The following is a 12,323-nucleotide window of genomic DNA, read 5'->3' on the forward strand; positions in this document are numbered from 1 at the left end:
TTGCATAAATACAGGACAAACAGTTCCCTGTTGCTTGCAGACCCCAATCCTGCCACAGCATACAATATTGCCAACTTCTGCAGCACTTAAATTACACCAGAAGATGATCTGTGTCACTGATCAGTTTTGATGAGCTATAGTGGCACAGCACAAGGGTAGATTTCTGCCAGCATTACTAGCTGCTTCAGTGCACACCCGATTTGCTGGAGTTAAAAATCAGGCAGGGTGCCAGAGCACCTTGAGGAATTAAAATAGTTAAAATGCAACTATAACTACCAGCAACCAACTCTTGCTCATAAAGTGAAACTCTTTAGCAGAGTGGGCATTTAAGCTCTCCAGAAACAGCACACCCAGGAGAAGCAATCCTTAGATCCATTTGCAGCATTTAAAGATACCAGCTGGTCTCACTCACCTCACAAGATATCCTAAGGAAATCATCCAGATTTAAGGAATGATCACATGCCCCTCTCCCCCAGAAAGGCAGTAAAAAAAAATCAGTGCCAAGTTTGCATCCTGCCTCTTGGAAGTACACCCCAAAAGGACAGTGCCAGGAACCACTAGTGAAGGAAGACCTCCTCCCCAGATAGAAAAAAAAACCAAGAGGCGGGTAAAAATTCAAACACAATGCAAATAATTAAATTGCACCTATTTAAATCATTTTAAAATGATTAAACACAAGCCTTGTCTGGGTCATTGCCAGAGCTCACGCCCCAGACAAACTCAAGTATAAACAATTTGTAGCCTAACTACAAAGAAAGCAACTACCGTAGCAAAAGAGCAAACACAGTAGCCATTGCTTGTTAAACCAATTATCAGACCAAATAGACACAGGAAGTAGCCAGATTTCTCAACCCAGTTTCTTTTCAGGAACAGTGATTAACCCTTTTCCTTCCAAAAAAAAAAGTTGAATAGGGAAAATTATCCCATCAATAAACACAGGATTAAATATCACCAAGCACAGAATTAAACTTCACCGAAAACCAGTTTTAGACCAAAACTCAGAAAGGGTATGTAAACTCAACATTCAGAATGTTGAAGAAATGTTATAGGGTCTCATGCTTGAGGGCGGGGGTGGGGGGTGGGGGTGGACTAGAAGATCTCCAAGATCCATTCCAACTCTGTTATTCTGAATGTTGAGAATTGTGTTACATTAGTTCAGAATGTGAATAGCAATTATGGTACTATTAGTCAGCAGAGATCATGACAGTATACTCAATCCTCATTTAATTACTATCTCAGCAACCATTCACAAATGTCATTTTCTGAGCAACATGCACATGTATGATCAGATTTCATGTGCTTGACAACAATGCACCCTGGAGTGACAATAACATTGGGGTAGCTGTACAAGAGCACTTTGTCTGAATGAGATGGCAGCAACCAAAGACCTCCACAGTATTCTTAGGAGCTATCTCTATACTATCCAAAACGAAATAAATTTCTCTTATTGCTTCCTTAATATTTATTTCTTCTATGGAAAAACTCCTTTCAGACATATTTGAAGGGAAATTGGGGCACCCCCCCCCCCAGATCATTTCAATGACTCCTTTCTTCATCTTTCCTTTATTAACATACTTTATCGGTCATAATGAAAGTTTTGTTGCAATTTTTTTTCACAGATAAAGAACAATTTATTAGATACGATGTTGCTGGATTTTTTTCATGGCCGTAACTAAAAAGGCAGACATTTAAAATTCAAAACCACCAAGGAAATTACGAGCCGATTTTAAATTTGTTTGTGTGCTAACACATGCCATATGCTTAAGAAAAAAAAAGTGGGGGGGGGGCAGTTGGAATGTTCTTATGGTCTGTCTTTAAAGTGGCAAATTTTAGATGAACGAACAGGGATGTAGAAGCCAAGTGCAAAGTCGTTCTGATACTGGAACTCTTTTTGAAGTTGGGAGAATCCCCATCTTCTAGAGAAAACTTTCTCCCGCCTGGTCGAGGTCCCCCTGCAGGACAAAGCGGCGGTTTGCATTTCTCTACTCGGTTCTCCAGCAACCCGGGAACGAAAGCCTGCAACCTCTGCCTGGGCTCCGAGCCGCACTCTTTCTTGTAGTTGGCGCCAACTGGCTCCGGGCTCCACCTTTTCGGCGCCCCTCCCGCACGCTGGGGGCACAGGTAGAGGAGCTGGCAGTCTCAGGCGCGGAGGCGCGCCGAAGCCAGAGTAGCCGTCGAACATGACCAGCCTAGTGCCCCTCGTCGCAACGAGTAGACAACGAGGGAGAAACGTAAGCTAAGCGCGAGCTCTCGGGGGAAAAGAGCCATCTTGCTCAGCAATCCACGTGCACAGCGCAACATGTGCGCGCCCGCTTTCTCGGAAGTGGCTCATCCAGGACTCACTCCCAAGGAAGCGGCGCCCGACGGCATTCGCCGTCCCTGGGGGGGGGGGGGGGGGGGAAACCCGACAGCTCCGGCCATGGCAACACATTTGGGATCCTCCGGTGACAGGTGCCGCTCCCTCTTCCTCTTGACCTGCAGGCTCGCCGCCTTCCTATGCAAGACGCCGGAGTCTCTCAAGTGCCAGGAAGGAGAAGAGCAGGCTTGGTGTCTGTTCGGACTCCAGGACGTACGCTTGCCTAGCTGGCATGCGCCCGGGGGGTAAGCTTAAGGCTGATCGGCGCTCAGGGAATTGGGTTTCTACCCTCCAGACAGAAGCTAGGAGGAGGGAGTTAAAAAGGAAGCAGAGAGAAGGGTGTTAGAGGGGTTAAAGGAGGGTTAGAGAGGGAGCAGCAGAAATTTGGTACTGCAGCTGTTGTGGTTTCATAGCTAAAAATATTACCCAAATCATTTGGGTTATTATTAGGTGGATGGAAAGGAGGAGAATGCAGCCCCGCAGAATACAGGTAGTCCTCGACTTACAGCAGATCATTTAGTGACCATTTAAAGTTACAGTGGCACTGGAAAAAAGTGACTTACGACCATTTTTCATACTTGCGACTCTTGCAGCATCTCCATGTTCAGATGATCAAAATTCAGATGGTTGGCAACTAGTTCATATTTATGATGATTGCAGCGTTCTGTGGGACATGAAATCAGCTTCTGTGAACTTCTGAACGAGCAAAGTCGAGGGGGAATCCAGATTCACTTAACGACGTTGCTAACTTAACAAATGGAATGATTCACTTAACAACCGTGGCAAGAAAAGTCAGAATTGGGCAAACTCACTTTTACAAATGCTTCACTTAGGAACGTAAATTTTGGGTTCAGTTGTGATTGTAACTCGAGGACTCCTTGTACTAGGCTGCAGTACTCTGTCTGCATTTTTCAGGGCACCAGTGGAAGCCTGTGGCTTGCATCCCAGCCTGAATGTCAGCCCGCCCCTGGCCCTTTGAGTGAATGAAAATGGTCTACCTCACTCGCCCATCCATTCTAAAGTCTGGCAGCTTCTCTTACCTTCTAGTTTCACTTTCTGCAGCCCTAGCTCCCCTCTCTCCCTCCCAGGTCCCATTGTATTGGGTATACATGTATTGTCAGCCCTAAAAATGATCCAGTCTCTGTATTACAAGACTTATCTCAGATCTCCCAAGAATTCACCAGGTAGCCTTGCAAAAGCCACCCCAGATGCTTCCCATATAAACTCCATTGGGGACCTAAATTACACTCTAATTCTCTTCACTTCAATTCCCTTCATTTTCAGTTTTACATAAAAATGAATCTGTATCATGAAAGCTGAAATCATACAGGTGTCTGTCCTTTTTTCTCAGTTTTTGGGGGCAGTAGTTGCTGAGCAAGTGAGGCCTGATAAATCCCAGATTCAGAAATCATGCTTTAAAGCAGAGGCAAAGAACATTATTCCTTGGGAGAACTATGCTTTATCTTTTTCTATTTTCTTCCAACTGTGGAAGAAACTTCTTTCTTTGGGCGGAGTGTCAAAGTATCCAGGCTGAGCAAGGACATGTGTAGTAAATGCAGCAATGTTACTGGAAGAGCAGAAAGAACTACAGATAGTTCTCAACTTACAACTCTTTGTTTTAGTAACTGTTCAAAGCTACTGTGGCACTGAAAAAAGTGACACGACTGGTTACCTTACAACTTTCGTAGCATCCTCATAGTCTCAGGCACTGGGGAACTGGGCATGTGTTTATGACAGTTTATGACAGCTGCAGTGTCCTGGGATTGTGTGATCACCATTTGTAAGCTTCTCAGCTGGTTTCTGACAAGCAAATTCAGTGGGGGAAGCCAGATTCACACAACTGTGGTGATTCAATTAACAACTGTGGCAAATAAGGTAACACAATAGGCATAAAATGGGCATCACTTGTCTTGTTTAGCAATGGAAATGTTGGGCTCAATTGTGGTTGTAAGTTCAGGACTATCTGTTGCGAGAATAGAAAATATTTCCCAGTTCTGCTTTTGTATCCATTGCTATTTTGTATCCTTTGATGGCAAAAGCCCTCATGCTGGAAAAGAAATTGGGTGCTGTATGAGCTGTGGTGGCATAGTGGTTAGAGTGCAGTATTGCAGGCTATTTCTGCTTCCTGCCGGCTATTCCTGCAATTTGGCAGTACAAATCTCTCCAGGCTCAAGGTTGGCTCAGCCTTCCATCCTTCCGGGGTCGGTAAAACGAGGGCCCACATTGTTGGGGGCAATATGCTGACTCTGTAAACCGCTTAGAGAGGGCTATAAAAACACTATGAAACGGTATATAAGTCTAAGTGCTATTGCTGTAAAAATGGGCTGAGGGAAGGACAAGTGGTCTAAACATCCCCACTTGCTAGTTACAGATTCTCCCTAGGTTCATTCAATCAATTTTTCAGCTTAAAACTTTGGTACTAAGTGAAATTAAAGAGTCTTGAGTTAAGAGAGACCTGGTTCAATGCTAAATGCAATAATATTATGGCCTTTGCTTCAATGACTCCAGAAGAGGAAAGCCCAAGAAAACTTATTCCGCTTTTTGTGAAGCTTCTCTGACCAGGGCATTTCCAAGCTTTGTTGAATTGTGTAAAGCATTTTCCATTGCATCAAAATGTAGCTGATATGCAACTCAGTCTTGCCCCCAAATATTAGAAGTTCCAGGGTTGAATGTGGCCATAAAATACTTAAATTAGGCAAGAGAGAAATATATCTTCTTGGGTAAGACTTGGATAGGATTGTGAGAATCAAGAAATATAGCCTATTGATCTATTAGATTCTATAAGTTCTATGAATGATAGAAGGCCCCAGAAGAAAAGAAATATGAACAAAGTTTTCAACTAGGATGATTTCAAAATTTACCAGAAATATTTGTAATCCTGCTGAGCTGTTGCAAACTGTGAAATATGGGGGTTTTTTGTGCAAAATATGCACTTGTGTGGATTCGTTTAAAACAGGAAGAATGAAACTGTTGGAAATGAGGAATTGAAAGTAATGTTCACAGGTATTCAAGGAAACTGAAGTTACTGAAGTTGTGAAGCATGTATGTGGTTAAAAAAAACAGTATAAAATACAGGGTTCAAGATCAGCTCAGGGCCCTTTGATTTATAGCAGTCCACGTATGCTGTGAATCATTGGCCAATTGCAATGACTTATTAATGAAAGATATTACTGCTATTATTTCTTTTATATCTGTTCATTTCTAATGTTCCAAATTATTAGAAACAATAAACTTCTGATCTTAAAGTAAGAATTATTGCTTGTGTTGTTGCCTTTGTTTCCTATTGGAATGTTCTTATGACAGGATTGTACTCTCCTTGAAAAACCTTGTTTCTTATTTGAATTGAGTTACTTAGGTTTTAACACCCAACCTACAGCAGCTGTGTTTCTAGTTTCTTTCTGGGCTCACTTTATAATGTTGATAAATGGTATTTGTTTACTTGCTTATTCCTCTTACTGTCATAGACTAGATTGCTATATGATGGCATAGAACATTTGTTTTTCTCAACATGCAATCTTTGCCAAATTCATATTCAATGGTCTTTATGACAGGTAAGAATGTTTACCTGGGCTTGTTGACTAAAAGATGGAATAATCCTAAGGGAACTGGGGTAGAATACCTTACTGGGATTCATATCCAAAATAGAAGTGAATACGTGTACCAAGTACATTCAGTACTTACCAGCAGTGAGATTCTCTTACCTTCCCTACTGGTTCGCAAATGTGAGCGTGCACGCTCTCTTTGATTGCACATGCCACATCTGCACATGCGCACTGCCTTCTGTGCATGTGCATTGCTCGTGCATTACGTTGGGGTGGGTGGGAGGAGCCTCCCACAGCCGCTGCTACCAGTTCACCCGAACCGGAGAGAACCGGCTGAATACCACCTCTTGTACTTACCCAAATGTACTTTGGAGACTGAACTAGGAAATCTGTGATTCAAATATTTGCTACAAGGATCTGTGTTTCAAGAAAGCAGTGCACCCTTTCCTATAAGCCTCATTATCGTTAGGAGAAAATATTCTATCTTCTGTTTATCTGAATATCCAATGGGTAACAATCAAATAATCATCCGGTGTCAAGGATGGTTTCAGGCTTAATGTAGAATATGGCAATTCATTATTTTTTGTAATTATAGATAGGTAATTTAACTCTGGCCATTTTTAGAAGTTTACTCCGTTCTGTTTTTGTTTTAATGAGACCCATTGCTGTACAAAGAGTTCTATAACTGCTCTAGATTTTGATTATACTAGGAGAGAGTGACTCTTGTTCATGCTATCTAGAGGTGAGGAGGTTTGTACATGTGGGTATTAGATTGTGTGGTGGTTGGCCAAAATTATTAAAAAATGAATTATTACAAGTTGGTGCACTTGCTAGAAATGGAACCTTTTCCCCTTAAGAATTTAAAAAAAAGAAAAAAAAGAAAATGGTTCACTGGAAATGATTAATAAAAATGTTATAGATAAGTCACTCATAAAATGAATCAACAGCATATTTTAGGAATTCCTGACTCATATTTCAACTTTTCCCATATCTTGTCCCCCAAGTACAACTCCAAGAATTTTCAGCAGCCCATCATGGACAACACTTGAATTGATTTTTTGGGGGAGGGGAACTATAGACTTAGACCATGGGTGCCAAATTTGCCACATCATATTGCTATCACATGATGTTTCGCGACGTTTTCCCAATTCCGGCCTGTGGGCCACCAGTTTGAAACCCTTGACTTAGACCACCAGCAGTTCTTCAAGCTGGAGAAGCTGGAGAAAGCTGGCATAAACAGATTGGAATAGACAGATCGCTCAATTTCTGAGGTACCTCCTAAGGCATTGTTCTATTTTATTAAGTAACTAAATACATTTTCACATAAATTCCTCAAGAAAGACAATTCCTCTCTGATTTTGGTTTAGGAAAAGTAAGATTTTCCAATCTGTATGTCTGCAAGTATTGTTTATTTGCAATTTCTGTTGTTACTCTGTCCTCTCATTTCATTTCAGGACTGGTCTATTAGTCTTATAACAGCATCTTTGACTGGAGCCTTTGGATCCTCCTTCCTCTATGGTTACAATCTCTCAGTGGTGAATGCTCCGACAGTGGTGAGAAAATGATTTTTTTAAAGTCTAAAATCAGTTTGGTGCAGCGATGGGGTATAGTAAGATAAAGTTTTTGCAGCATTGGTCTTCATTTGTCCTGTGTTCCTTGTTTCCTTGCCCAGCTGTAAATTGGCTCTTTCTCAGCAGAGGAGCAATGAAGATGTTCAGACAGTGGTGGGATTCACATAATATAACCATCAGTTTTGCCAGGGTCAGGTTGGCTGTCATGGGAGGCATGGCCCACCCCCAACCTCCAGATCCATTGCACATGTGGGACGAGCCACCTGTGATGGCTAACTGACCTGGGTGAACTGGTTGTTAAATTACACCCCACCCCCACTATCAAAGTGGATCCTGGGTGCTGCGTTGCAATGGAGAAATTGCACGAGGGAAGGAGGAGGAGCAGGGAGAAGGAAGAGGGAAAGCAGCCTCCTCCTTCCCTTGAGCTGGCCACTCCGTTGCCCATTTCTCCATTGCAGCAGAGCGCCGCGGGGCTTCCCCCACCCACCACCGCCCAGATGCCCTCGCTTCCCCCAAGGAAGGTGGTGAAAGAGAGAGGATTCCATCACATGCTGAATGCCGGCTTCCTAACATGCCATCTCTGTCACTGGATAAAGTGAGGAGGGCAATTCAAGGCAACTCCAGCCCCAACAAAGTGAAAGAAGAAGAAACGCAAGAGAAGCGCACAGCCGCATCTCTCTTTAAATTTAATAAAGAACAAGAGGGAATCTACTCCTTCAGTGGAAGCACTATTCTTATATTTCTGATTTTACTTTTCCTTGCTTATTTAAGTTGAATAAGACTGCATATTAACATCTACATATGGTTATCCTTGCTTTTATACAAGTAGTCCTCAAATTATGACAGTTCACTTAGCAACAGTTCAAAGTTTCATGTCCCCCCCCCCTATAGTATTTACAACACAGACTTGAAATTATGAACATTGCAGCACCATGGCAGTCAGTTTGCCATGTCAGCAGGCACCCTTATGAACACAAGAGACATTGCAATATTCCCCCTGCCTATTTCCACACACACATACACACCAGGGACCTAACAGACACTGGTCATGCTATGCTAGCCCACTGGCTGTTTCCCACCCCATTACCGATTACTCATTTACCTTTTGATGATCTAGAGTTCCAGAACAAGCTGACGGCTTCTTCTCTCCTCAAGTGAGCTGTCTCTTCTCTAGCCTCTCTGCTATGGGGTTTGTGCGGCAGCATGCTGCGGAGTGGTGAGAGTAGAGGCAGGACAGGACAAGCGCTTGGCTCACTTACCAAGACTGCTTGTGCAGGATACCAGATCTCCTCCTTTTTTTTTTTGCAAAGGGATGGAAGGCTTCAAGCAGTGCGAGATTGCTTTCCCCAAAACCTTCCACCCCTTTGCAAAAGCTTTTGGCGCAGAGTAGAGAAACCTTTGTGGGTTTGGTCTTGTACTCCTTCAGACTCACTGAGGCTGCCTGGCACTCCAAAAGTGAAACAGGTGTCCTGCACAGGCAGCATGGTGAATCAACCATGCTGAGCAGGGCAGGCTCCTCCTGCTCTGCCTCTGCTCTCACTGCTTTACCTTTGGAGTGCCCTGAACAGACAAAGAAATCATGGCAGAGAGGCTGGAGGGGAGACAGCTAGCTTGATCATCAAATCGACATTCCTGGTGGGGCAGGAAGCATGAGGTATCTCAGTGGGCTGTGGGAGGCCTGGGTGGTCAGTAGCACTTGACCCGTTCCTATGGTCTCCCCCCCCCCGAGTTATCTCATGTGCACTTAACAACCTGTGCATCTGTTTAGCGAACCCGCCTGGATTACTGCAACGCTCTCTACATGGGGCTGCCCTTGGGACGCGCCTGGAGACTGCAGTTGGTTCAGAACGCAGCCGCGCGGGCTGTGATGGGGAGTACGAGGTACTCCCACGTAACACCTCTCCTGCGCGAGCTGCACTGGCTACCTGTTGTTTTTCGGGTGCGTTTCAAGGTGCTGATTACCATCTTTAAAGCGCTCCATGGCACGGGACCTAGTTACTTGCGGGATCGCATCCTCCCACATACATCCCTGCGGCCAATTCGCTCACACAGGGAGGGACTTCTCCTGGTGCCGTCCACTAGGCAATGCCAACGGGCGACACCAAGGAGTAGGGCCTTCTCTGTGATGGGCCCAACCCTCTGGAATGACCTCCCCCCCGACATTAGAACCACTTCTGACCTCCGCTCCTTCCGGCAAAAATTGAAGACTCACCTGTTCCGATTAGCAGGCCTGGCATAATTACAACTGTCCCTCCTGGCAAATGTATTATTATCTGGTTATTTTAGGGTTTTTTAATCTGTTGTGTCTGTTTTAGGGATTTTAAAAAATTTATATTTATTCAGCTTTGTACAGTTCTTTTAATTGCATTTTAACCTCCTCCAAACTGTACATATTTAATTTTTTATTGTATTTTTGTGATATTCTCTATGGACTGTACACCGCCCCGAGTCCCTTCTGGGAGAGGGGGCGGTCTAGAAGCACAAATAAATTGAAATTGAATTGAATTGAATTGAATGCAATGGGTAAAGCAGGGAAGGATCACATTAATTTAATGTGATCCAATTAATGAATCCTCAGGTTACAAATATAATTGGCTGGCTCTATTATATTCGTAACTCAAGGATTACCCCTACCTGTTAACATTTTGGAAATAAAAGTCCATAACAGTGTGACGTGGTCAGTAAGCTTTACACGTTATTGTAGCGGTAGCAATAAATATTAGTGGGACAGGGAAATCAAGTTCCATGTGTTTCATCTTCTTTATAGATGAGCCATGGTGGCACAATGGTTAGAGTGCAGTCCTGCAGGCTAATTCTACTGACTGCCAGCTGCCTGTAATTTGGCAGTTCAAATCTCACCAGGCTCAAAGTTGACTCAGTCTGCCATCCTGTGAAGTGGGTAAAATGAGGACCCAAATGGGGGCAATATGCTGACTCTAAACCGCTTAGAGAGGGCTGTAAAGCACTGTGAAGCGGTATATAAGTCTAAGTGCTATTGCTATTTATAGATATACTGAGTCCACACTTTGGCTATGAATACTGTAGCTTTTAAATGGGAAGACACAAGCTTTATTCATTCCTTGGGTTCACCTGATTCTCATTTTTTAAAGCTGAAATCCTTCTCTACCTAAGTGCTTTAATATTAGTTGACTAAGTATCTTATACATTTAAAATTAGGGAGATGCTTAGAAATACCAGGTATACAGATTATCTGATACTCAAGACAATCTATAAAATTAACTAGCTGAAATTTCCTTAAACAGCCTGTAGCTACAGGTAGTCCTTGACTTACAGCCATTCATTTAGTGTTACAACAGGACTGAATAAAGTGACTTATGACTGCTTTTACCTTATGACCGTTACAGCATTCCCATGGTCACGTGATCACTTGGCAGCTGGTATGTATTTATGATGGCTGCAGTGTCCACATAACACCTTTTGCAACCTCCTGACAATAAAGTCAATAGGAAAGCCAGAATCACTTAACAACTGTATTACTAACTGCAGTGCAGTGATTCACTTAACAACTATGGCAAGAAATATTGTAAAATGCGGCAAGACTGACTTAACAACTATCCTGCTGAGTAATAGAAATGTTGGGCTCAACTGTGGTTGTGTATAATAGCAACTACCTATAAAAAAACTGTCATCCAAAGAGGTTAATTTGCATCACCAATCATGGATAGTTCCATTATCATTTGGACATGTAAACAGGTGTAAAAGAAAAGTTGACACAAACTTTTTCTCTTTGTAAACACAGAAACATTTTTATTTTTAAAAGCAGGAAGGGGTCATGACAACAAAAAGTTAAGGAAGTTTGTCTTAGACTGAAAAGAAAGAGATCACTAAACCTCAGAAGTCTGAGGGAAAAAATTCTGATACTTGTCAGTGTATCTATATGTATCTATATGTATCTATATGAAGGTTCATTGCAACCGTATTTTGCACAGCTCTTACAAAGTTGCTTTGTTGAGTCCAGGTGCAAGACAGTACATGCAAGCACAATATGGTAGCCCCAACATACATATTACTATAGAGTATATAATGACCAAAGGAGAAATGAGCATTTATTATTTAGTTATTTCAGTTGTGTTCCAATATTGTTGATGGTCATTCATGATAGTCATGCAAAGTGCAAGTTGTTATTTTTTACTGGAACACTATATTAGTCACGGTGAAATTGTGTTTATCTTGCACCTTTGACCCCATTACTTGCACTTTGGTCACTGATGAAATTCATTACATGCTTCAGCAATTGATCTAGTAAACACTGACAGGACATTTTATTCAAATGTGACTTCAGAAATGACTTCTTCCAAAGGAAAAACATTTGTGTGTCTTGTGTTTGATGAGTGTAAGCCCTAAATGGTAATTGACCTATTGTGTCAATTATGTTCCCCCTCAAATAACAAAGAGGTAGTTAAGTTCTTTAATTTGGAAATGAATTATGGAAAATATAGACAGTCTTCAACTTATAACCATAACTGAGCGACATTTCCAAAGCTAAGTAAGACGTTAAGTGAGTTTAGCCCCATTTTTTTTTAATCACGGTTGTTGAGAAAATCACTGCAGTTGTTAACTTAGTAGCACAGTTGTTAAGCAAATTTTGACTTCCCTGTTGACTTTGGTTGTCAGGAGGTCACAAAAGGTGATTACACGATCCCAGGAAACTGCAACTATCATAAATATGAGCCAGTTGCCAGGTCTGAATTTTGATCACATGATCATGGGGATTTTGCAATGGTTTTAAGTGCAAAAAATGGTCATGTAACTTTTTTCAGTGCTGTTGCAACTTTAAATAGACACTAAATAAATAGTTGTAAGCCGAGAACTATTTGTAAATTCATTGCAAAT

The 12,323-nt window shown here is 42.3% G+C and overlaps 1 protein-coding gene across 1 annotated transcript in view; it reads left to right on the top strand.

Moving 5' to 3' along the window:
• The first annotated feature begins 1,990 nt into the window (after positions 1-1,990).
• The window catches only part of SLC2A9 (solute carrier family 2 member 9), a 45,454-nt gene continuing 35,121 nt past the window's right edge, over positions 1,991-12,323 (top strand). The window contains exons 1-2 of the mRNA XM_081960271.1: positions 1,991-2,231; positions 7,353-7,451. Of these exons, the coding sequence (XP_081816397.1) occupies positions 2,181-2,231; positions 7,353-7,451 (150 nt within the window). The 5' untranslated portion in view covers positions 1,991-2,180. The remainder of the gene's footprint in view (positions 2,232-7,352; positions 7,452-12,323) is intronic.

Source organism: Natrix helvetica, assembly GCF_964273705.1.
Source record: "Natrix helvetica genome assembly, chromosome: 7".
Taxonomy (NCBI): domain Eukaryota; kingdom Metazoa; phylum Chordata; class Lepidosauria; order Squamata; family Natricidae; genus Natrix; species Natrix helvetica.